The sequence below is a fragment of the Artemia sp. Qi Xiang Cuo genome, chromosome 8, assembly GCF_049724085.1.
Source record: "Artemia sp. Qi Xiang Cuo chromosome 8, ASM4972408v1, whole genome shotgun sequence".
Lineage (NCBI taxonomy): Eukaryota > Metazoa > Arthropoda > Branchiopoda > Anostraca > Artemiidae > Artemia > Artemia sp. Qi Xiang Cuo.
In genome coordinates this window covers 10,086,397-10,111,236 of record NC_142801.1, presented here as the reverse complement: position 1 = coordinate 10,111,236, position 24,840 = coordinate 10,086,397, and the positions used below count along the sequence as shown (strand labels likewise).

The window sequence follows — 24,840 nt, the reverse complement described above, 5'->3', positions numbered from 1 at the left end:
GTTAAAGAACGTATTCCCGAACAATGTGATGAGATTAATTTATTTCTCTTTAGTCCACCTATATTTGGTGCGTTGAGTGAGTATATGTTCTACTACGTTTTCAGTTCGTTTGAAGCAACTACGTGTGATGCAGAATATGGCACTCTGAATACTGACTAGAGATAGTAAAGGAACGTTAGTTAGATTTTAAAATGCACAGTTAAATATTATCCCTCTGTCCGGCCTAGGAACATTTTATCATGTATTATTCATGTATGAGTAGGCCTATTATTCCAAATTGGTTCCTAAGTGTTTCTTAAATTTGTTTAATTATTGTGGTGAAACACACAATTATCATATTATTCATGTTTGGGTATTATTCCAAATTAGCCCCTAAGCTTGTGTGATGAAACACACAATTATCCAAGACGATGTGTCAATCATGGGAGAATACCTCAAGTTGTTAGAACTAGATCTTTATTTTCAATACGTCATATTAGGCCAAATGTTTTAATAACTTGACCGAATTTTTGAAAAAGTCGGCAAATGTGTGTGATTTTCCTTGAAATCTTACAGTCTATCTCCAGTTGTGTGATTTTTTAAAGAATATTTAAATTGAATTTCATTCGATCTCAAGTTCTCACAAAAAAATTTAATGGAAATAAATTGTTTTATTTGTTGGTGGATGAAAATAGTTTTTTTTTGGATGTGTTGACAGGTGAAATGAGTTGTTGTTTGGAAGAGTTGTTGAAACCAGGAGCAGGGCAAGTGCAGATTTTTTTTTTATCTTTCTTTCTTTTCTTCTCTTTTTTACATTTTATTCCTATGTTTAAGGGCTTACTCCAAGCAAACGAAAGCTTAAGGAGGTTAATTATTGTGTTCTATTGCTTTTTTTTTAGTTTTTTGTGTCTTTTTTGTTGTTGTTTCTTTTTTTTAAATAAAGCCTTTTATTAAATTGAAAAAGGGCACTAGAACTTTCAATTTTAACAAAAACCTTATATGCACACCTGCCATAGCTTAGAACCCTTGCCCAAGGGCTCTTGGGGGCTGTGTCAACCCTGAAGGTATTCTTATACAATCTATCGACTACTTTGAACAAAATGGCTATCTTAAAATGTTGATCGGATCCCCAGGCTCTGGGGGTTTGTGTCAACCCTGGAGGCATTGTTATATGATCTTTTGAATAAAATGGCTAACTCAGAATTTCAATCGGCTGCATGTGGGTAAAAGAAGGTGCAAGGGGCTAGTTGCCCTCCGATTACTTTTGATTCTTCAAAAAAGCACTAGAACTTCCGATTCCCAATTGAATTAGCCGCCTCCAAATTTTGGATGTGTTTGTGGAAATGAACAGGGCACTGGAACTTTCAATTTATAATTGAAGGAGCTGCTTTCGTAGTTTCTAAGAAGTGGCCTATACTAAGAAGTGCCCTATTCGTGTAGAACTCCTTCTATACAAAACACCTAGGTGAAAAAAAAACAATGCATTGTGCTCACGTCGCTCTTTACTTAGGCAGCCTATTGCACTGCTTATTAAAGAATTAAAACATTTATGAATAAAAATAGTAATTTAATTTTGGCTAATTAAACTCGAATTTCACACCAAGCACATAACCTACGAAACTAAGCTGTTTCACGTTTTGCTTTTTACTTTTTCGTTCATACTCTTCTCTAACTTTTGAAGTAGTTCTTTGAGCTGGTTTACTTGCTGTTCATAGCCTTGGACAGATTCACAGACACAATTCACTTTGTTTTCCAGTTCATTCCACGCGTCTAGTCTGGCCTGTTCTTTTGCGCTGTCTTTTTTTACCTGTCTTGCGTATTCCATTGACACTAATAAAACACCAATACTGAATATAATAAATTCTCCTAAAATTGTCGCACCAGATTCAATAGCAGCATTTTCATCAAGTTTTTCAATCTGCTCAGGTTTTTGCATGTTCATTGCCCACATTTTTGTTCTAATTTCAAATCTGTGATAGCCTAAAAAAGAATCGACTATTTCAAACCAATACAGCAGGGGTTCTCTTAGGAAATACTATAGCAATAAAAATTGTACTTTGTGATCTGCAAAAAAATTAGTGGATTACTTCTACTTCAATTCACGTTGTTTCCACATTTTTTTAAGGTCCTAGAAGATATCTACGGGAAGAAAGCTAGAAATGCTAAAAAATGACTGCAAGCTTTATAGAAGAGAAATCATTGTTTATAAAAAGTTTCGGTGAGAGAGAGAGAGAGAGAGAGAGAGAGAGAGAGAGAGAGAGAGAGAGAGAGAGAGAGAGAGAGAGAGAGAGAGAGAGAGAGAGAGAGAGAGAGAGAGAGAGAGAGAGAGAGAGGGGGGAGAGAGAGAGAGAGAGAGAGAGAAACCCAATGGGAATCAAAATCACAGAAAAAAAGAGCAAACAGGTAGTGAAAATATAATAACTTTTAACTATTAACAAAATCTATTAAACAATATCGTCGATAGACACTAAAGGACGTGGAAACGAATCACTAGCGAGACATACTTAAATCAACTTAAATCATTAACAACTTCCCAGAAGGTAACGTTTCAACCCACTCTTGAACTGGCTAACATTATCTGTCACCTTTATACCCTCAGGGAGTGAGTTCCATAGCAGTGGTCATGCAAAACACGGAAATAAAGATCCGCGTTGAGTATTCCGAGCCTCAGACACTATCCCTGAAGAATGCCTAGTCAAACAGTTCGTGGTAACGAACTGTAAGTAAGGGAGCGACCCGGGTCAATGGTAACCGAAACTCTAAAAAACGGAATTTTGATACCAATAGATACATCAAAAGAATCAGATTTTAATTATGATTTCAAATATATAAGTTTCATCAAGTTAAATTTTACCAGTCAAAAGTTACGCGCCTGAGAAAATTTGGCTAATTTTCGAAAAAAGGGGGAAAGACCCCCTAAAAGTTATAGAACCTTAATGAAAATCACACCATCATATTCAGCGTATCAGAGAACCATACTATATAGGTTTCAAAGCTCCTATCTCCAAAAATTTGGAATTTTGCATTTTTTGCCAGAAGAAAGATCACGGGTGCGTGTTTATTTTTTTTTTTTTTTCCCCAGGGGTGATCGTATCGACCCAGTGGTACAAGAATACCGTGGGAGGGCTCTTTGGAATGGAAATTAAAAGTTCTAGTGCCCTTTTTAGGTGACAAAAAAAGGAGGGCAACTAGGCCCCCTCCCACGCTCATTGTTTTCCCAAAGTCACCTGATCAAAATTTTGAGATAGCCATTTTGTTCAGCATGTTCGAAAATATTATAAGTATATCTTTTAGGATGACTTAAGCCCCGAAGTTCCCGGGAGGAGGGCTGAAAGTTATGAACTTTACCCAATGTTAACATATAGGCTAGTATTGGTTATTGGGAAGTATACAGTACAGACGTTTTCAGGGGAGATTTTTCCTGGTAGTGAGGGGGGGGGGTCGGGCAGGGACGTACGCAGGGAGGGGGCCTCCGGGCCCGGGATCCCCGAAATCTCACGATTTTTTTCATTTTCCCATAATTTTCTGATTTTTGTCACAGAATAATGGGTTTGAAGGATTTGGCCCCCCCCGAAACAAATTGGGCCCCCCCGAAACAAATTCGTGCCTGGGGTCGGGGGTTATTTAGGAGTATTTTTCCATGGAGGAACTTTTCATGGGGGATGGGTCATTGCTATGAAGGGGACGCCGGACTTCCCAGCATTATTTAAAAAAAGATCAGAAATTAAATATAAAAAAACAAGTTTTTCAACTGCAACAGCAGCAACATCAAAACTTTAAACGAACAGGAAATATTACATATATGATTGGGTTCACCCCCTAGTCAATACCTCACTCTTTAAGCCAGAGATGTTTTAGTACTTTCATAAGAGCTATTTATTCTAATTGACAGCCTTTGTGATTAAGGGGTCATTTTTAAAGAATTGGAACAAAATTTGAACTCTAGCTTAAAGAGCAAGGTATTAACTAGGGTGTGAACCCCCTAATATACGTATTAAAAATGTATGAATACAGAAGTTCGTTACGTAAGTTAATTCGTAAGTTACGTATATTTATTACTAATAAAAACATTCGTAAATAAAATTAAACAACTTTCGAGAAAGCCATTCAACCAAATAAAAGTAAATTAATATGAAGATTTTGTTTTAATTATTCATGTACTGTGAGCCAAGATCAAAACCTTCATTTATTCAAAAACGTTAAAAAATTAAATTAAAAAAACAAGTTATTTTTACTGAAAGTAAGGAGCGACATTAAAACTTAAAACGAACAGAAATTATTCCGTATAAGAAAGGGGCTGTCCCCTCCTCAACGCCTTGCTCTTTACGCTAAAGTTTGACTTTCTCACAACTCTACTTTTTTTAAACAATAGAAAACTTTAGCGTAAAGAGCGAGGGGTTGAGGAGGGGGCAGCCCCTTTCACGTTCGGAATAATTTTTGTTCGTTTTTAACTTTAACTTTATTCCTTATTTTGAGTAAAAAAAAACTTGTTTTTTTATTTAATTTCATAACAATTATAAAACGAGTGAGACTTAAAAAATTCCCAAAAGCACTCCGGTGAATAACGATTCAAACATTGATAAACAAAAATAGCTAGTTGATAATCTCTAACCTTATAAATGTTTAGAATTTTCATATTATTGAAGCAACTCGAAAGAGCTACTTTCAAGTCTGAAAAATTTTCCTAATACCGTAATAGCTTTATTTTGTAAAGGTTGGACTCTTTTTAAATTTGACCCAGAAGAAATCGTCTACTGCAAACAGCCAAAATGTAGATGCGGACTGATGAGAGAATGATAGAGGATCATTAGAATTCTTGGTGGGAGAAATCTCTTACTCAGAAAAAAGTCACTTACAGAAAGAAGAGAAAAAAATGTAGAATGCCAAAATTAAATAGATTAGATAGATTAAGCAAACTAAATAGATTAAATAAGCTCTAATAGATCCTGAGCAAAAAAGAGAATAAAAAATAAATAGCTTCTAAGAAGTCAGTTTTTTTTTATTCTTTCTGAACAACCTAAAAGAGTGCCACCTTCGAGCTAATTGAAGACGGGAAAATACTTAGGGGATTGGGAGGTCTCCATGAAGCTGAAAAAAAGTGAAACATGCACACAAAAAATATACAGTGATTCGAGATCAAGTAAAGGGATAACTCCTGAACGATTAGTTTCCTGAATGAGGTTTCCTGAAACCTTAAAAAAATGGTTGTAAAAGAGATGGGAAAGTTGACATACACACTATTGGACAGTAACAATCATAAGATTGGATTAAGCAGTGAAAAAAGAATTCTAAAATTGATCCAGGAAAGGTATGTGTGAGCTTCCTTCAAATACCGAGACTGCTACATATGTTCATTTTATTCAAATCAATTTGACGTTTGAAAGACAAGTTTTCATCAACTAAGAATACCCAAAAAACGAACACACCGATTTTTTAGATCTATGAATGATCCCATTTGACGAATGAATTTCAGATAATTAAGGAAAATTTTGAGAAACACGCGAAAAGATAAAAATAGGCGTGACTTCGAAAAATTTAGGGTAAGATAAACAGCACCAAATCATATAATTACTCTCAATTAAATTTTCTAGATTATACCAAAACTCTGGTTCACAACCAACTCGAGGAAGTGCTAAGTGTGGTGTCATCTGCAAAGGAAACAAGGACATGAGAAGAAGGCGAACTATAGGTGCCACTATGGGCATATGAAGGTTTAGGATGACAAAGTCTAGATTTCTAATTTCTTAACACATAAAAAAGATCCTTTACATCAATTAAAATTAGCACAGGTCATAAAAATGATCCCTGAGAGACGCCATAATCGACTTCTGAGGGCGAGGAGAAAAGTAGATGAATAGAAATTAATCTACCTTTCATGTAAGAGTTAAACGGAGCAAATACATTTCTCCTTATACCAAAATGGGAAATCTTCTACAAAAAAATTTTATGGATTAGAGAATTAAATACCTTAAAAATATCCAGGAATAGAGCAGCAGGAATTAATCCCGAATTTAACACAAAGTGTAAAAAATTCAAAAGGGTCATAAACACATATTCAGCAGAGTGCTTTATTCAAAAAACAAACAGAAAATCATGTAGAATATGTTTAGAGTTGAATATTGAGACGAGGCGAAGCATAGGCTTTACAAAGATTTTACTAAATATCGATAGTATTAAAGTAGGTCAATAGTTTGCTGTGTCGTTTCTTAATCCACTAATATGAAACAATAATCCGAGCACGATCTAGAGCATTCGGAAAAACTCCACATTCAAATGAAAGATTAATAAGTTTTGTTCGAGGCAAAAGTATTGAAAAGATTAATAAAAGATTATTATAGTCATTTACTTTAAAGCTCCATTTAACTATGTTGAATCACTTGATGTTTGATAATAATATGTACAGTGACAGGGAATTCAACTTCAGCTATTATGGGGGATGATCGATTGGGCATTGTATAGGTTGAAGCATGTGCCCAAAAATCCCATTTTATGCCCAAATTTTCCAACTTCTCGTGAGCCTCCAGGTAGATATAAAAGACAGTCAGGGGGAAACGGTGAAGTGTTTCTCAATTTCTAATATCCCTGTATTTGGGTTTAGCCTGAACATGTTTCAAATGTTTGAGGGGGGAGGGTAACGGATTTAACTGAGTGGTTGGTAATTTTTACCAACCGATTTGGGTGATCTTGCAATTAAAATTGCTTCATTCTTTGTTCTTTACCAGCTGAGACTGTTGGATATCGTCTACTAGGCGTACACCAGAAGATTTTCGTGTCTGAAGTACCTATACTTGTATGGACTCCATGTAACTTGTTCTTCCATGGGGCAAAATCGTAGTTTGGTTCCACAAAATAGGCGAAAACGCCACTTTCCCGTTGTACAATCTTTCCGGTCACTTTGAAATCGCTCTAGAGCTTTTATTACTCGTGCCAGTGAGCCCTCTCCCAGTTTTCTAGGACCATCGGTTCAATACGATAACACCAGGGGAAAAAACACACACAAAAAAAAAAAAAAAAAAAAAAAAAAAATTCAAAGTCCACATTTTTCTTAACAGGACCTTAAAACCTCAACAGTAGGGTTATCTATTATGCTGAACCAAATGGTGTGGCTTTATTTTAGATTACTTTCCACGGGGAAGGGGAATTTTTCATGGGGGAAATTTTCCAGGGAAGAATTTTTCAGAGGGGGTACGTCAGATCCAGAACCATGACCATTTTCTAGGTTTTGTTTGTGGTGGGGAGGGTATTTTTGCTTGGAGTGCACAAAAAAAATTAACAAATAAAAAATTCGTATGTGTACATTTTAGTTAATTTTACAAGTCGGACAAAAATTTTGGAGGAGGGGGTTTCAAACCAAGTAGTCCCCCTCTCGAGATACGGCCTTGTCCCATAGTGATTGGTCATAGATTCTGGCAACCCCTAACCAACTTCACTTCACAAAAAAATAATAATAATGATAATAAACGAAAACATGGCTTACAGAAAGATCGTTTTTTTTGTTTTATAGATACTATGAGGTGTCAATTCGAAAATTGTTGGGGAGGGCAAAAATGAGCTTTTCAAAATCTTGGTTGAGGGTGATTTTTTGTTTTTTGATGTTTTCCAACAAAAAACCTGCCTAAGTAAAGAACGATGTGGGCACAATGTGTTTTTTTTTTTTTTTTTTTTTTTTTTTGTTTTTTTCTCCATACCCGGGCACTTCGTATCGAAGGAGACGTCGTAGAAACTTCAAAAAGAGCTCATTCGATTGGAAATTGGAGTGGCTAGTGCCCTTTTTAATAGTCGAAAGTGATTGAAGGGCAACTAGCCCCCCCCACACCCATCAATTCCCCCCAACCATTTAATCAAAATTGTGTTATATCCATTTTTGTAAGCGTAGTTTATTTTCTGTTAGAGTATATGATTTTAAGGAGGACACTCTCCCACAAAATTCAAGGCCAAGGTTTTAAGCTGTCCCCTGGGGGCATATATTGCTTTAACAGAAGGTGTTGTCGTAGACACTTCAAAAAAGTCTTATTAGATTTTAAATTCAAAGGGCTAGTGCCATTTTTAGGATTTAAAAGTGATGGGAGGGCAACTAGCCCCCCCCCCCCGCCCATCATTACCCCAAATAACTACAAACAAAATTTTGAATTTGCCAATTGGTTAAGAGTAGTTTATTTCGTGTTAGACAATACGTTGTTGAAGAGGACGTTCCCCAACAACCCTCAGGACGAGAGTTGTAAGTTCTACCCTTGGGGTAAATTAGGCTTTTATAGAAGGCGTTGTCATAGAATCTTCAAAAAAGGCAAATTCGATCGGAAAATTCGAAGGACTAGTGCTATTTTTAATAGTCAAAAGGGATTGGCGGGAAACTAGCCCCCCCCCCTCACCACGCCCATCATTCCCCCAAACAAATCAAATCAAAATTTTGAGATAACTATTTTGTTCAGCGTAGTTTATTTCCAGATAGGAATTATATTTTTGAGGAGGACAGTCCACAACAACCCTCCGGACAAGTGTTTTAAGTTATCCTCTGGGGGCATATAAGGTGTTTATAGAAGGAGTTGTCGTAGAAACTTCAAAACAGGCTCAGTCGATTGTAAATTCAAAGGGTTAGTACCCTTTTTAATAGTCGAAAGTGATTGGAGGGCAATTAGCCCCCCCCACGCCCATCATTCCCCCAAACACATCCAATCAAAATTTTGAGATAGCCATTTTGTTCTGCGTACTTGATTTCCAGATAGTAAATATGTTTTTGAGGAGGACACTCCCCAACAACTATCAGGGCAAGGGTTTTAAGTTATGCCCTGGGGGCACATAAGGTTTTTATAGAAGGCGTTGTCGTAGAAACTTCAAAACAGGCATATTCGATTGTAAATTAAAATGGGTAGTACCCTTTTTAAGAGTCGAAAGTGATTGGAGGGCAACTAACCCCCCCCCCCCCCACGCCCATCATTCCCCCAAATACATCCAATCAAAATTTTGAGATTGCAATTTTGTTAGCGTTGTTGATTTACAGATAGAAAATATATTTTTGAGGAGGAAATTCCCCCACAACCCTCAGGGAAAGGGTTTTAAGTTTAGCTCTGGGGGCATTCAAGGTTTTTATAAAATGTGTTTTCGTAAAAAATTCAAAACAGGCTTATTCGATTGGAAAATCAAAGGGCTTGTACCCTTTTTAATGGCCGAACCTGTTTGTCTTGCAAATAGCCCCCCGCCCACACCGCTCATACTCCCCAACATCTCTCATTCAAATTTTCAGACAACGATTTTGTTCAGTACAGTTGATCTCCGGATAGAAAATACCTTTTTGAGGAGGACACTCCCCCACAACCCTCAGGACAAGGGTTTTAAGTTATCCCCTGGGGGCATATAAGGTTTTTATAGAAGGCGTTGTCGTAGAAACTTCAAAACAGGCTCATTCGATTGTAAATTCAAAGGGTTAGTACCCTTTTTAATAGTCGAAAGTGATTGGAGGGCAATTAGCCCCCCCCCACGCCCCTCATTCCCCCGCACACAACCAATCCAAATTTTGAGATAGCCATTTTGTTCAGCGTGCTTGATTTCCAGATAGAAAATATGATTTTGAGGAGGACACTCCCCTACAACCACCAGGGCAAGGGTTTTAAGTTATGCCCTGGGGGCATATAAGGTTTTTATAGAAGGCGTTGTCGTATAAACTTCAAAACAGGCTTATTCGATTGTAAATTCAAAGGGCTAGTGCCCTTTTTAATAGTCGAAAGTGATTGGAGGGCAAATAGACCCCCCCCCCGCCCATCCTTCCCCCCAATACATCCAATCAAAATTTTGGGTTAGCCATTTTGTTCAGCGTAGTTGATTTCCAGATAGAAAATATGTTTTTGAGGAGGACACACCCCCACAACCCTCAGGGCAAGGGTTTTAAGTTATGCCCTAGGTGCATATACGGTTTTTATAGACGCCATTGTCATAAAAACTTCAAAATAGACTTATTCGATTGGAAACTCAAAGATCTAGTACCCTTTTACTAGTTGAAAGTGATAGGGGGGCCTATAGCCCCCCCTCACGTCCAACCGTCCCCCCACTAAATCCCATCCCAATTTGGAGACGGTCATTTTTCTCAGTAGACTTAATTTTACGATATAAAATACATTTTTGAGAAGGACACTCCCCCACAACCCTCAGGACAAGGGTTTTAAGTTATGCCCTGGGGGAATGTAAGGTTTTTATAGAAAGCATTGTCGTGGAAACTTCAAAACTGGCTTAGTCCATTTGAAATTCGAAGAGCTAGTACCCTTTTTAATAGTCGATATTGATTGTATGGCAATTAGCCCCCCCCCCCACGATCAGCCTTCCCCCAAACCCCTGCAATCGCAAGTTTGTGCTAGTCCTTTTGTTCAGCGTGCTTGATTTCTAGATGGAAAATATGTTTTTGAGGAGGACACTCCCCTACAACCACCAGAGCAAGGGTTTTAAGTTATGCCCTGGGGGCACATAAGGTTTTTATAGAAGGCGTTGTCGTACAAACTTCAAAACAGGCTCATTTGATTGGAAATTCAAAGGGCTAGTACCCTTTTTAATAGTCGAAAGTGATTGGAGGGCAACTAGCCCCCCCACGCCTTTCATCCCCCAAACACACCCAATCAAAATTTTGAGATAGCCATTTTTTTCAGCGTAGTTGATTTCCAGATAGAAAATATGTTTTTTAGGAGGACACTCCCCTACAGCGCTCAAGGCAAGGGTTTTAAGTTATGCCCAGGGGGTATATAAGGTTTTTAAAGAAGGCGTTGTCGTAAAAACTTCAATAAAAGCTCATTCGATTGGAAATTCAAAGCGCTAGTGCCCTTTTTAATAGTCGAAAGTGATTGGAGGGCAACTAGCCCCCCCCCACGCCCATCATTCCCCCAAACACATCCAATAAAAATTTTCAGTTTCTTCAGGGTAGTTGATTTCCAGATAGAAAACATGTTTTTGAGGAGGACACTCCCCCACAACCCTCAGAGCAAGGATTATAAGTTATGCCCTGGGGGCATATAAGGTTTTTATTGAAATCTTTGTAGTAGAAACTTAAAAAACGGCTCATTCGATTTGAAATTCAAAGGGCTAGTTAAACAAAAAGGACTCCATTAAACACTCCATTAAAAAAAAAATGAGCGAAAATTCAAAGGACTCCATTAAACAAAAAATGAGCAAAAATAAAATCAAATAATCTACCAAGTTCAAAACTACCACAAATCAGCATCGATAAATAAATAAAACCCAAAACAAACAGAAATTACAAAAAAAAGCAAGTCAAACTCAAAACGAGCCGAAATTAATATAAGTTGGGCGCAAAACCCCTATGCCTTCCCAAGGCCAGAACAAAATTTGCACTTTACTGAAAAAGTACAAATGAATGTGCATTGTCAGTATAATATACATATACTGATATTTAGTAATCAAAATGTTAAAATTATTTGATTTATTAAAGTTATAAAAGTAAAAACATTTATATTTTTTTCAGTAAAGTGCAAATTTTGTTCTGGCCTTGGGAAGGCATAAGGGTTTGCGCCCAAGTTATGTTAATTTCTGCTCGTTTTGAGTTTGACTTGGTTAAATCAGCTGATAAAATCAGCTGAAGTGAACGCCTTTTTCACTTCAATTTGTACTACTCACCCGTCCTTCACCGAAGCCGAAATCCAAGCCTTCATTGCTGACGTCTCTGAAGATACAATCGTTTGAGGTATCCGAGTTCGCGGTGTATAAAGAACTTCAAAAGTTGAAAAGCAACTGTGCTTCTTATCCAGGAGAATTGCCAGTTAAACTTTTAAGAGAAAATTTTGTGTTTCTAGCAAAACCACTCTCATCAGTGGTCAATGAGTCGTTCAAGCAGCACAAATTCCCGAGTGCTTGGAAAAAAGCCCACGTGCGCGTCTTACCCAAAGTCAAAGACCCGAAATCCTGTGATCAGCTTCGTCCGATTTCTATTACGCCTAATATGGCTAAAGTGACCAAATCCTTTATTTATAGAGAGCTCCTAGCCCAAGTTCAGCCAGCCCTTGATCCGTTTCAGTACGGCTGCTTGAAAGTGAGTAGTACGATGCATTATCTAGTACGTCTCTACCACCTTATTACCGAGTGGCTGGACAAAGACAGTAGCTTCTTTGACCTGCTTTGAGTTGATTATAGTAAGTCATATGACTTGATCAGCCATTATACAGCAGCAAATAACTTCGAAAAGACGGGCGTTAGGAAGTATCTTTTGCTCTTAGTTGTTTACTTTCTGTGTAACTGCTACCAGTGTCTCTATGCCGTCTTCCCAAGTGACTTAAACTCTGAGTGGGCTGAACAGACGTGTGGCGCGCCGCAAGGCACTAAGCTGGCAGCTGTTTTGTTTTTAGCGGTAGTTAACTACATTATCCTCGAGTTTGAGGACAGATTCAAATACGTGGACGATATTTCCCTACTTCTGAAATATCTTGCTGAAAAGTCAGACGTGTATCCCCAGTTCAGCAGAGAGATCAGTAAATCCTTTCTCGAGCAGTGTAGCATCAATGACCTCCAGCTTAATGTGAATAAAACAAAAGTAATGAGGTTTAATCCGCTTAAGCGTGACCTCTCATGCCCGGATCCGTGGTACCCTACCGCCTCAACCTCAGTGATTCTTGGGGTTATTTTCAGTGTCGACTGTTCATTTAGCCCGCACATCGCCGGTCTGCTGAAAAAAGGTAGTTGTGCACTACGGTCGCTAATTACCTTGTGCCGACTGGATTTCTCACAAAGTCAGCTGAAGACGGTTTACGTCACATATGTGCGCCCTATCCTAGAATATGCGTGTCCTGTGTGGGGCCCTCAGGCTCATAATATTGCCCACCTAAGTGAAAATCTGGAGGCTATTCAAAAACGGGCAGTGAAAGTGATACTAGGCCTGAAATACAACTCTTATGAGGCTGCCCTTAGTACCTTACGACTGCCAAGGTTCCGTAATAGGCGCTTGCAGTTGATGTGCAATTTTGGGCAGTCCCTTCTTTCGTCCCAGAAACACCGTTCATTGCTTCCCCCACCCGCGCCTATCACCGCCAACACCCGCCATGAAAACCAACTAGTGCCGCTTAAGTATCGAACAACCCGACACAGCAATTCATTCGTGCCTTTTTTTTGTCAGTTATTTAAACCGCCAGTGACCAGTTTTATGCAATGTACTAAACAGCGCCATTCAGTCACGGCTTCGGCCACGGCTACGATAGTTGTTTATAAATAAATGAGTCTATATGAGTCTATATATATGTATACTAAACTGACAATCCATAGCCATCTTTTTTATTTTTTTTTTTAGTAAAGTGCAAATTATGTTCTGGTCTTAAGAAGGTATGGGGCTTGTCGAAGATACAATTTCCAGACCTTTCAACTACGCTGAACAAAATGACTATCAAAAAATTTTGATTAGATATGTTTTGGGAATTGATGGGCGCGGAGGGGGGGCTTGTTGTCCTCCATTCACTTTTGACTAATAAAAAGGGCACAAACCCTTTCAATTTCCAATCGAATGGGCCTTTTTCGAAGTTTCTACCACAAGAAATGGCCATCTCAAAATTTCTATCAGATCTATTTCGGAAAAACGAGGTGTAGGTGGGGGGGGGGGGGGGAGAGGGGCGTTATCCACCCTTCGATCACTTTCAATTTTAAAAAGGACACTAGAACGTGTGATTACCAATCCAATGAGCACACTCCGAAGTTTATACAATCATCCTTTCTATATAAACCTTATATGCCCCTAAGGCATAACTTACAACCTTTGCCCTGAGGGCTCTGGGGGGTTGTCACCCTCAAAGACATAATTTTCGGACCTCTCATTGACGTTGAACGAAATGGCTATCTCAAAATTTTGATTGGATGTGTTTGGGAAATTGGTAGGCGTGGGAGGGGTATTAGTTACCCTCCAATCATTTTTCGAGTATTAAAAAGGGCACTAGCCCTTTCGATTTCCAATCGAATGAGCCTTTTTCGGAATTTCTGCGATAACAAATGACCATCTCAAAATTTCTATCAGATACGTTTCTTGAAAATACGAGGTGGGGGGGGGGTATCCACCCTCCCATTACTCTGAATATCAAAAGGGGCACTAGAAATTCTGATTTACAATCCAATGAGCCCCATCCGAAGTTTATACGATCACTCTTTTTATACAAATCTTATATGTCCCCATGGAACAACTTACAACCATTGCCCAGAGGGCTGTAGGAGAGTTGTCATCCTCAAATACATAATTTCTGGACCTTCTCAACTACGCTGAACAAAATGGCTATCTCAAAATTTTGATTGGACGTGTTTGGGGAAATGTTGGGCGCTGGAGGGGGTTTAGTTGCCCTCCAATCACTTTCGACTCTTAAAAAGGGCATTTTGGTTAATGCTAAGGAAATAAAATAAAATAGGATGAATATATAATAAGTTAGAAGTAAATTTGGGGTATATATTTGCACATTAGGGGGTGGGTGGGTAAGCATAGCATAAATTAAATACGTAACCAAACCTAGGTATCTTTCTCCCCCCCCCCCCGTAAACTCCAAAACACAATCGTTTAAATATTGTAAACGCAATGAGAAACCGCGCTTTGCATTCCATTTATCTAGCAAATACTCGTTTATCTGGTTTCCTTGTACAGGCTATGGCGCTGGTTTAGTTATAATGCTCAAGTACCTAAATAAATGATACAATGTGCCCACATCGTTCTTTACTGAGGCAGCGCTATTGCGCTGCCTATGATAGCAAACATATTCTAAAAAGGTGACGGAGCGAGCAGATGGGGGCAGAGCAAATGTATTGTAGATTTTTTGGTACTTGTATGGAATCTAGTACACACGCGAAATGTGAAGTTTGGTTAATGCTAATGAAACAAAACAAAATAGGATGAAAATATAATAGTTTAGAAACAAATTCGGGCTATATATTTGTACTTTAGGGGGGAGGGAGGTGTGTAAAGCATGGCATATATTAAATACGTAACCTAACCTAGGTACCTTTTTTTGCCCCTTCAACCCCAAAAAACTAAAGATTCCACGAAGATTCTAGCTCATGGGAACAAAAGATATGTAAAAAATATACGAGAACAAAGGGGCTCCTATTTCAGGTCGATTCGGCGCTGTAAAAGATTTGCAAGACTTTATGGACCCCGGTTACTACAAAATTCATGACAACTTAAGATTTAAAAACAAAAACACACCCTTGAATCCAAACTGAATTAATAAATTAAGGAAATTTGTCCTTATATGCCATATGTATTAAGTTTCTTCTGTCTGAATTTAGCTTTCTATTGAGCCAAAATAAAAATACTTCAATAATTTTAAATAATAATAAAAAAAATCAGTGTCTTCTTACAATTGGTTGATTATCTGTCGGTGTTACCATAAAACAGAAGAAACGAAAGCGTGAATTCAGATATGATGTTTATCAAACTCACAACTTATCAAACTCAAAAATCACAGCTGTCGCTTAGTTCTCTTCTTGTGTTAACTTCATCTTTGCATATTTTGTCTCATTAAAAACTCAAAAATCATAAGTGTCGCCTGGTTACCTTCTTGCATTAACTTCATCTTTGTATATTTTGTCTCATTAATTATTATGATAATCTTCTTTGTACTAACAATCGTAAATTAAATTCAAATAATAATTAAAATGCAGAAAACTTTTTCTATATTAAAAGTATAATTTTCTAGATCTTTCTTAATATTAGGGAAGTAGATATAAAAAACTATAAAAAGCGACTGATCCCTTTACTGCAAATTTTTCTATCGTGTTTTCTTTAGGTTAAAAAAGTTTTCGTTTTGAAGTGAATTATATTACTGAACTATTTAAATAAAAAATTTCAAAATGGTTAAAGGAGTCGTGACAATCTAAAGGGTTGTCGATTTGTTTTATCTTATCCATTTCTAGGGACAATTCCCTGTTACCAGCTCAATTACTTAAGCAAAAATTTTAAATTAAAAAAAAAAATTTACTTAAGCAAGTTCATGGCTTTTAAGTCACTATCTCACCATCACGACATCCCAACTGTGGTTCTTTGCACAAAAAAGTGGCATTGGTAAAAGAATGAAGAGAACATTCAAGAGGGGTCGAAAAGTTTATTTAGTAACCGAACTAGGCTTTGGAACCCTACCCCTTTCGTCAAGTTGGCACATGTTCTGTGGTAAATATGAACTTAATCCTTTAATGATAGTCTAAATTTACTTCTTACTCGTAAAAGAGAATCAAATGAATTTATATCATAGAAGTTTTTTATCTTCTGATACATACATCACCGAGTTTTTCTGCCCAAGTCAATATTCAACTTCTTATACATTCTTGTCCCTGCTCAACTTTTTTATTGGCAAATGATTCATTCCAAAAAACTAATCCCTTCTGGATTAGGCCTCTGGATTAGGCTTCTGGAGGGCCTCTGGACGGAAAAGATCCCGTATTTTGCAGTAAATCTATTTGTGTCCCCCCCCCTTACTACAAAGAACTTTGCAAAGTATAGTTTTATTTTGTTTTCTGGTATTTTATTAAAGTATCCTCAAGCAGTGATATGGACTATAGAAACAGTTTTCTGCATTTTAATTATTAGTTGAATTTAATTTACGATGGTTAGTACAAAGAAGATTATCATAATAATTAATGAGGTAAAAAACTAATCAGACGCTTAACCCCCCTGGATTCAGCCTTGGTTTTCAACATGATCCTGCACAAAATGTAATTATGAAATGTTGTTGAGACTGAACGTCAAAGCTTTTTATCGCCTAAGTGATTCTACAATCATAAAAACGCACAAATCAATCATTCTAAGCTGTAATTACCTAATTTTCATTTCCGAGATCCTTTCTCTTGAGAAAGGGCCTCTGAGCCCTTTGAGGAAGGCCCTCTGAGCCCGTGGAAGTGTTTTTCACTTCCACGGAGTGAAAAACAGCTCGCTAGCTAGCGGAAACCCGGTTTTGAATAGCATCGTTGACATTCTATATGCATTTCTCTTCGCGTGTGTACTAGATTCCATACAAGTATCGATTTTTTTTAGTGGGCCTATACTTCTTTTATATGAAGCTTTTCAGGGAACAAGCACACCGTATGTCTTACGAGGCTTTGAACCTACAAATTCTAACAAAATCAATCGGGAGTATGTTAAATGACTCCTAATAGGAAGTCCCAGGTAATCGAAGCTTGGCAAAAGTGACAATGGCTGCGGTTGACTATTTAGACAAACACAATCCGAGGATATTTCATTTTTGTCATGCATCTTTCCATGTTTCACTCTTTTTTTGCAACTTAGTACCCACAAATGTGTGGCAACGGTATGTAGTACCCACTAAGTGTGGCAACAAATGTGTACCCACAAATATGTGTGGCAACGGTACCCACATATTGAAACATCTTAATCCACAAGTAAATAGTGGTAAAGGGGCAACGGAAAAGATCCCGTAATTTGCAGTTAATCTATTTGTGTCCCCCCCCCCCTTACTACAAAGAACTTTGCAAAGTATAGTTTTATTTTGTTTTCTGGTATTTTATTAAAGTATCCTCAAGCAGTGATATTATTAAAAATATAGCCCAAAATACACGCCCCCTAAAATAAATTCCTGATTCCATCCCTTCATGACTCTAAAAAATTTCTGATGACATCTCAGTTACCTCAGGCAATCTCTGTTTTGTTAGGTTTGCTCATGGTATATACAAGCGTATTTGTGTTTTTCTTAAACCATGCAGTTGCTCCTTGGATAAATAATTCTTACTCTAATTATCTAAATATAATAAAAATGTAAATAATAAAACAATAAATATAAAATATAAATAAAAATATAAAACAATATATATACAATATAAATAAAAAAACATATGAACAATAAATAATAAAAATGTGAATATACCTAAAATAATAAAAACAAAATTTAGCACGAGAGTCTACTACAGAGTAGTGAGGCATTGGCTCCATGAGCCCCCAGCCGACTTTCACATATTTATCTCTTAAACTTTTGGCAAATCAAATGTAACCAAGTTATCAAGCTGTGGAGCAAATTTTTTCTCATATGTGTAGTGCCATTTGAATGTGACCATGCGCGCTAATATAACTTAGTAATATTAAAGTACACATATTATGGTAGATTATACACTCTCCTCTCTGTCTAACCTATGGTGGCACAGTCGGTTTGACCTCAGCTTGGTAATATGGGACCCATAATTCAAACTCTTAGTACTCCAGAACTTTAATACTCAAGAAGTGTTGATAATACAATGTAAAGATGCATACATATCAGTCGCATTTTTAGGGGAGGGAGAGGGGGGCACTTGCCCCGGGTACAGAAATTATAGGGGTGTGAAATTTTAAATAAATATCTAACGTTTATAATCCTTTTGTAATTTGTTAAACTTTATTTTTATTAAAATAAAGCAGAGGGGGCAGTTAATAAATGAAAATAAATAATAAAGTATTAATTAACTAATAAAATGAAAATAAATAATAACAAAAAATAATTTAAAAATTAATAAAATAATGAATAATAATTGATTAACTAAATAATTTAAATAATAAATTGAAAAAATAATTATTAATTAATTAATAAATCAAAAATAATTTTGCTAATAAATGAAAATTTTGTTAAAATTCGACCTGAAAATTTTATAGTAGATAGGGGAAGAGGAGCTAATTAACATTTTGCCCAAGGAGCAAGAGAGGTCAGAACCACCATTGATACATACATACACTCTCTCTCGCTTCTTTTGAAGCTGATACATTTTTTGGCCTCTCTCAAAAGCCATAATTTATGTTTCCTGTAAGTTCTGATTTCAATTCTATTTGCTTTAAGAGACTGGATTCCTAAAACTATTTTATATATCTTGTCCTTGTATTACCCCTTGGGACATCTGATCAAAATTTTGAGGTACCTATTTTGTACTTTCCCCCGTGGAAGACCCCGGTTCAGATGGACTTCCTTATCCAGTACCTCTCCATGATCGGTACTGATCTCCAAGAAGCAGTCACGCATGCACAGAACCGTTCGGAATGGAGTCGAAGAGTCACATCTCTCTCTACTCTGGACTGGACCACCAGCAGGAGCTTTAAGTCAAGTAAGTTAAGTTAGTCTTTTGTACTTTTTCTTTGGCTGCTCAATTTTGTACGTGAGGGAATTATCGGGGGGAATCTTCCGGGAAACCTTATTTGTAGATCAGTAATATGAACTATCCCAAATTTACTGAAAGAAAGACATGAAATGCTGGGAGGAGCTCGTCAGAACTCAAGAAAATTTGTACGACAAGAAAAATAAGGACTATATGACAGGGGCGGATCCAGGTTTTTTTTTAGGGGGGGCGCAAAATTGGCTGATCCGAAAAAAAATCTGTAGGGGGGGGCGTTAAATAGGTTGATCCGATAAACTTGCGTTAGGAGCAAGTTTAATTCACACAAACTTGAGTTAATTAAGTAAATCACACTACTTTAGACAACGCTAGGGGGCGCACGCCCCCCTCCCCCCCCCCCTCAGGCTCCGCCCCAGCTATATGAGGTCTGTGATAAAAACAAATACATCAGATAATTGCGTCACAAAAAATTTCAGTGCAAAAAAATTGCGTCACAAAAAATTTCATCCATTGCGCATGATAAAATCTAGTCAATAGCATCAGTTAATCCCGGATATCCGAGTGGACTTAAAATTCAATGTGTTTTTTTTATTGAGAGATATATATTTATTAAACAAAAAAAAGCATCAGAATTAACAACCGCCCCGAGAAGTAAAAAAAAAACTTGTCCGATGGGGTGGCAAAATACATTAAAAAATAATACAGGAATAAGTAAATTATAAAACAACTAATACAAATCGCGGATCCTAATCGGCACCACAAACCTTACAACAAAACAAATTCAATTTTACTGTAAGATCAGTGGCGTATCAAGGATTTTGTTTCGGGAGGGGGGCCGTCAGTCTACCTTTTTATAGCAGTCATGTGAGCAAGAAAATTATCTATCATAGTGCAAGATTTCAGGCAGGGGGTATGGGGGGGGGGGGGTAGCTAGGTAAAGAAATGAAAAGTACACACTTGTCATGAGTATTTCTAGTTGTAGAATTTTTTTGTTTGAGAATGGATGACAAAATTTTGCCAACAAAGTCAGAATTTAAAAAAAATTAGAAGCAGTGAAAGTTTCTATTTTGGGCGAGTAGATTCAAATTCAAATTCATTTAATTCAAAAACAAGACATAGCTCTCGTGGGCAAAGCCCAAATATGATGTCTCTTGGTCATAATTAGCAAAATAAACTTGTCTGATAAAACTTTGTCAGGATAAATAAACTAAAGGATAAAAACACTTGAGATTGAGAATAAAATTGCCTGATAAAAATTCGTTAGGATAAAATGAACTAAAGACTAAAAACACTAGAGATCATTGTAATATTTCACAAAGCTTTGCACAAAGCTTTTACTGTACTGTATGATGTTACAGTAGACTGGGGTTGGTTTCGGAACCTTCTCAGCAACTTCCCTGAGGGGACAAGATCTTATAGGGACAAAAGGCGGGGGAAGGAATTATCGGTAGATGAGATGTTGAAGGGGGGAGGAGCCAAATCTTAGGCATAATTTTTCTCGGCGGGAAGAAAGGGATTTAAGTTTAAATTCCTTGAGGTAAAAGGAGCAAGGTAGAGGGGAACCGCCATATATGATTTGCAGTGATCCCTTCTGAACTCGTTCTATTTTATGAATTTCATCCTGGGTAAGGGCAAAGTGCCGAACCGGACAAGCATATTCAACTAAGGGGCGGATGAAAGTGTGAAATATTAGTTTCTGCTTGTCCTTAGGAACTCAAAATTTTTTCAGTGTTTTTAGCATTTGGATTGCGCCGTTAGTTTTTTTTACAATTGTCTTTGTATTCTCCCGCCATGAGAGGTCAGAAGAAATCACCACACCAAGTAAAGTTATTTTATGGCTTATTAGCTCGGAAGCGATAGGAGGTTCGAAAGACGGTTGAACATTCTGAAGAAAAGAAAATGTCGTGACCGAGCATTTGTCTTTATTCACGACCATGTTTAGTTCAGCAGCCTCTGAGGTAACTTGGTCGATGAAACCAGCAGCATTGCTCTTCGAATCCTTAGATACAATTGCTCTTAAGGACAAATCGTCAAGATGTTTCCATCTGCCTTTCAGCTCAGAAGAAATTTCATTTATCGTGAGGAGGAGGCCCAGTGGCTAGAACACAGTTCCTTGTAGAATTCCAGAAAAAGCTGGCTGAGAAGTGGGAAATTGGTCTTTATGCTTCACAGTTTGCTCTCTATTTGTTAAGAAGCTCTTAATGATTTAAATCATAAAGCTGGGTATATTTTTTTCTTCCATTTTTTCTAAAAAGATTTTGTGATGAACAAGGTCAAATGCTTTTCTGAAATCAAATGCAATTAAACTTATCCATTTTCCAGGTCCATCCGGGTGTTTTAAAATAAAATCAATTAAATTAACGAAGTAATGAACTGTCGAACACTTAGGGATGTTACCAAATTGCTTTCGATCAGTTACTTTCAAAAGATATTTTTTCAGCCATGCGGCAACAAAGCTTTCGTTTTGGAACTGCCACGAAGCGACAGAATTTAGGAAATATAAAAAAAAGAAGTGAATTATTCCTTATATTTGCCTATGGGACCCTTGTTTTAGAGAACCAAATAAATAAAAAATAATATTATATCAAAGACAATTGCCCAGAATTTTGTTTCGGAGGGGTGGGGTCTATATTAGGTGCAGTCTACCTAATATAGCAGCTATGAAAGCAATAAATGTATTGATATTAACATTGTTTACAGAGGATAAAGCACAAAAAAAGTTTAAAAAACAGAATCAACTGCACTTAGACAAATAAGCAACGAAAGATGACTTAACCTCTCACAGTGACAGCCTTCGGTCTTTTTTGGTTGCAAATCAATCAAAAACTTGGTCAGGCTCGTCCTGGATGTTATGGTTCGGGGTACTTCGAGCTGGTCTGTTCAAACCCTCTTCGTCCCTTGGGCTCTACAGATAGGTTTTTTATCGCTTAAGACAGCTAAAGCTCCTCTCAGCAGAAGCGGTAGTCACTGGTAATGTCTGAAAAATCGTCAAAAGCCTTCAAATGCATGGTAAAAATTTTGCATTGCATGACGCAAGAGTCGAAGCAACAGTTGATGGTTTCTCAGACACTCCGAGCCACTTCTGTTTCCAAAGGACTAACTCACATTCGAGCGCACGTCTACCCCCATGAAATCCCTCATAAACAGCAACAGCGTTCACAAATTCATTAATTTTCAATGACTCGCTGTTAGCTGGCAAAAGCCTTCCGATTTCGAAAGATGCCTCCTGATGGTGCAAAAATCTTTGATCAAATTCTTCAATAAGTGAAGCAAAGTAAGGTTTCAACAATGACTCGCGATAAAAAAAACCTTGATGGACTCATTATCGTTGATGGATTTTCGGCAGATAGACCTTGGAACAGCCAGAGCCACATTTAACTCTTGTGCAAGCTCATAGGCTTTCTGAAAAATTGTTTCAAAATTATTTTGTTTCGACGGCGGTAAAGTATCAGAACATAGCTTAACATGTCGACAGCACTCAATAAGTCTAAATATTCGGTTTACAGCGCCTTAGAGACAGAGAGTATTATGGCACTTACAAACTCTAGCATAGCCATCATGAACATAAAACTAAATTTGGTTGCTGCTGAAACCAACGCATTCGCTTTTGAAATAACTTCCGTATCACACCGTATGCTACCAACTATTTCCTCAAGTACGGAAATAATCGCACAATACAAAGACATAAAAACTAAAATGCAATCGTGACACTCAACCCATCTCGCTTCGCACAACTTCACAAGCTTCCTCACAGGACTATCGGGACAAACGACAGCGACCGCTTCTACAGACATATTCGTTCTTTTTGGTGAGGATGATAAAAATTATATAATCTGCTGTATAGTAGCAAAGGTTGACCTAACAAGTCCTACCCTACTAGTTTTACATAAAGCCAAATTTAAGCTGTGCGATGCACAGTGGGTGTAGATTACATGCGGATATTTTTTCCTAATTTCTGCCTGTGTACCATTGAAGGATTGTTTGTAGTATTAGAAAAGATTTGCTCGTGGCGATAGAGATTTCTCCTAGAGCGCCACTTGGAGATCAGATTCCTTTGGGAGCATTTACCTTGGAGACTGGCGAACTAGTTACCTATTACCGGACTAGACTCAGACATATAAGAGAAACGAACACTTATAAAAAGACAATAGATTTATTAGACTTACATGCTTAGTTGTACAGCAATGGGTCACTTCAAAGACAATAAATGGTGACCGAGTTTATTTGCGGTACGAGCTCTTTTAGATCTAACTTAACATTCAAATTAAAGTACACATTTACCCCACTCCCAAACGCAGTTCTTTCGTCCTGCGCTCTAGGGACTGCCTGCCATTGGCTTACGTGGCCCAGTGACGCGGATCCTCGTCCAATAATCCATCTTAAAGATAGTTTTGATGATTTAGGCGATCACACGGTTATTATCGATTAAACTTCCTTAGAAATATTGTGCGTAGCACTGTTCTTATTGCTCACTGTCTTAGCGAAATCCAAAGACTGCAGTTTCTTTTCTTTGCCGATTAGGGACTTTTTCCTTTTTGAAACTAGATTTAGCTTAATTATAGAGTCCGAATGAAAGAAGGAACTTTATTTTGATATTTCAAGTATATCGTGTTTTACTCCCGGTATATATCACCCTTCCCATGAAATAATGACGCCCCGTCATTAGTTACTGCCCATCAGGAGTTTTAAAGTTTTTCAGTTATTTTTCCTATTTTATTCTACATCCCTATTTAAAATTAATCTACCGGACTAAGATTATTTTTGGTTATAGGTCATCTACTATACTAAGTATTTTTTTTTTTTTTTTCTATATATAAAACATATCAATTTTAATTTTACAATAATGTTGGGACAATTCTAATTTTAAGTTATTTATATTTTTTTTTTCTGTCTATATTAAGTACTACATACTATATGAGCAACGTTAAATGAATCACATAATAATATTACACCTAATTATACTTGTGGTATATACATAAATGATTTATAACATACAATATTTGGTTCAACATATTCACAGGTGACATTAAAACACTTTCACTATTTAGATTTTTGCATTGTCAAAGCTGTTAGGAGGTAACACATGTAGCTTCACATCTATTCATCACCTTTCGTGTCCTTAGTGTACTACACCCTTCTGTTGTAAATTACGGTCCTTCACTCCTTTTGTCCTGGCAAAAATTTCGAAGCACTTACGTTATGGTTTCTTCATGGAACAGTTTGAGTCTAGTTGTCTTTACACTGTAGGTTTTCCCTAATAGTCGACTGGGAAATGACCGTTATATATCGTTCTAATTGTCAACTGGGAAATGATTCTTCCCACTACAGGTGTGGGTGTTTTTCTTCTCAGCATATCATTTTTAGGATTTTTTGAGGCACATACAGAATGTATTCTCGCGTAAAATTGTTCATTTGTGCCTTTAGAAACGGGTTGTAGTCATATTATAGTGACTCTCTTAATATATTGTCTTTAAATTCAACTTCAAACATCTTCAACTATCATCTAACTTCAAATATCGTTAAATATCGTTTATCTTGTACACCTCGATGGTGTTCTCAGAGTTAAAGTTCAAATTGTCTTTAATTTCTGCTTCAAATATCTTCAAATGTCTTTAAGTATCTTTCAACTTCTAATATCGTTAAATATCGTTTATCTTGTACTGCTCGATGGTGTTCTCAGAGTTAAACTTCAAATTGTCTTTAACTTCAGTTTCAAATATCTTCAAATGTCTTTAAGTATTTCTAAACTTCAAATATCGTTAAATATCGTTTATCTTGTTCTGATCGATGGGGTTCTCAGAATTAAACTTCAAATTGTCTTTAACT

The 24,840-nt window shown here is 37.1% G+C and overlaps 1 protein-coding gene across 1 annotated transcript in view; it reads right to left on the bottom strand.

Moving 5' to 3' along the window:
• Positions 1 to 1,525: 1,525 nt before the first annotated feature.
• The window catches only part of LOC148949151 (putative OPA3-like protein CG13603), a 42,914-nt gene continuing 19,599 nt past the window's right edge, over positions 1,526 to 24,840 (bottom strand). The window contains exon 2 of the mRNA XM_089093204.1: positions 1,526 to 1,959. Within this exon, the coding sequence (XP_088949330.1) occupies positions 1,610 to 1,959 (350 nt within the window). The 3' untranslated portion in view covers positions 1,526 to 1,609. The remainder of the gene's footprint in view (positions 1,960 to 24,840) is intronic.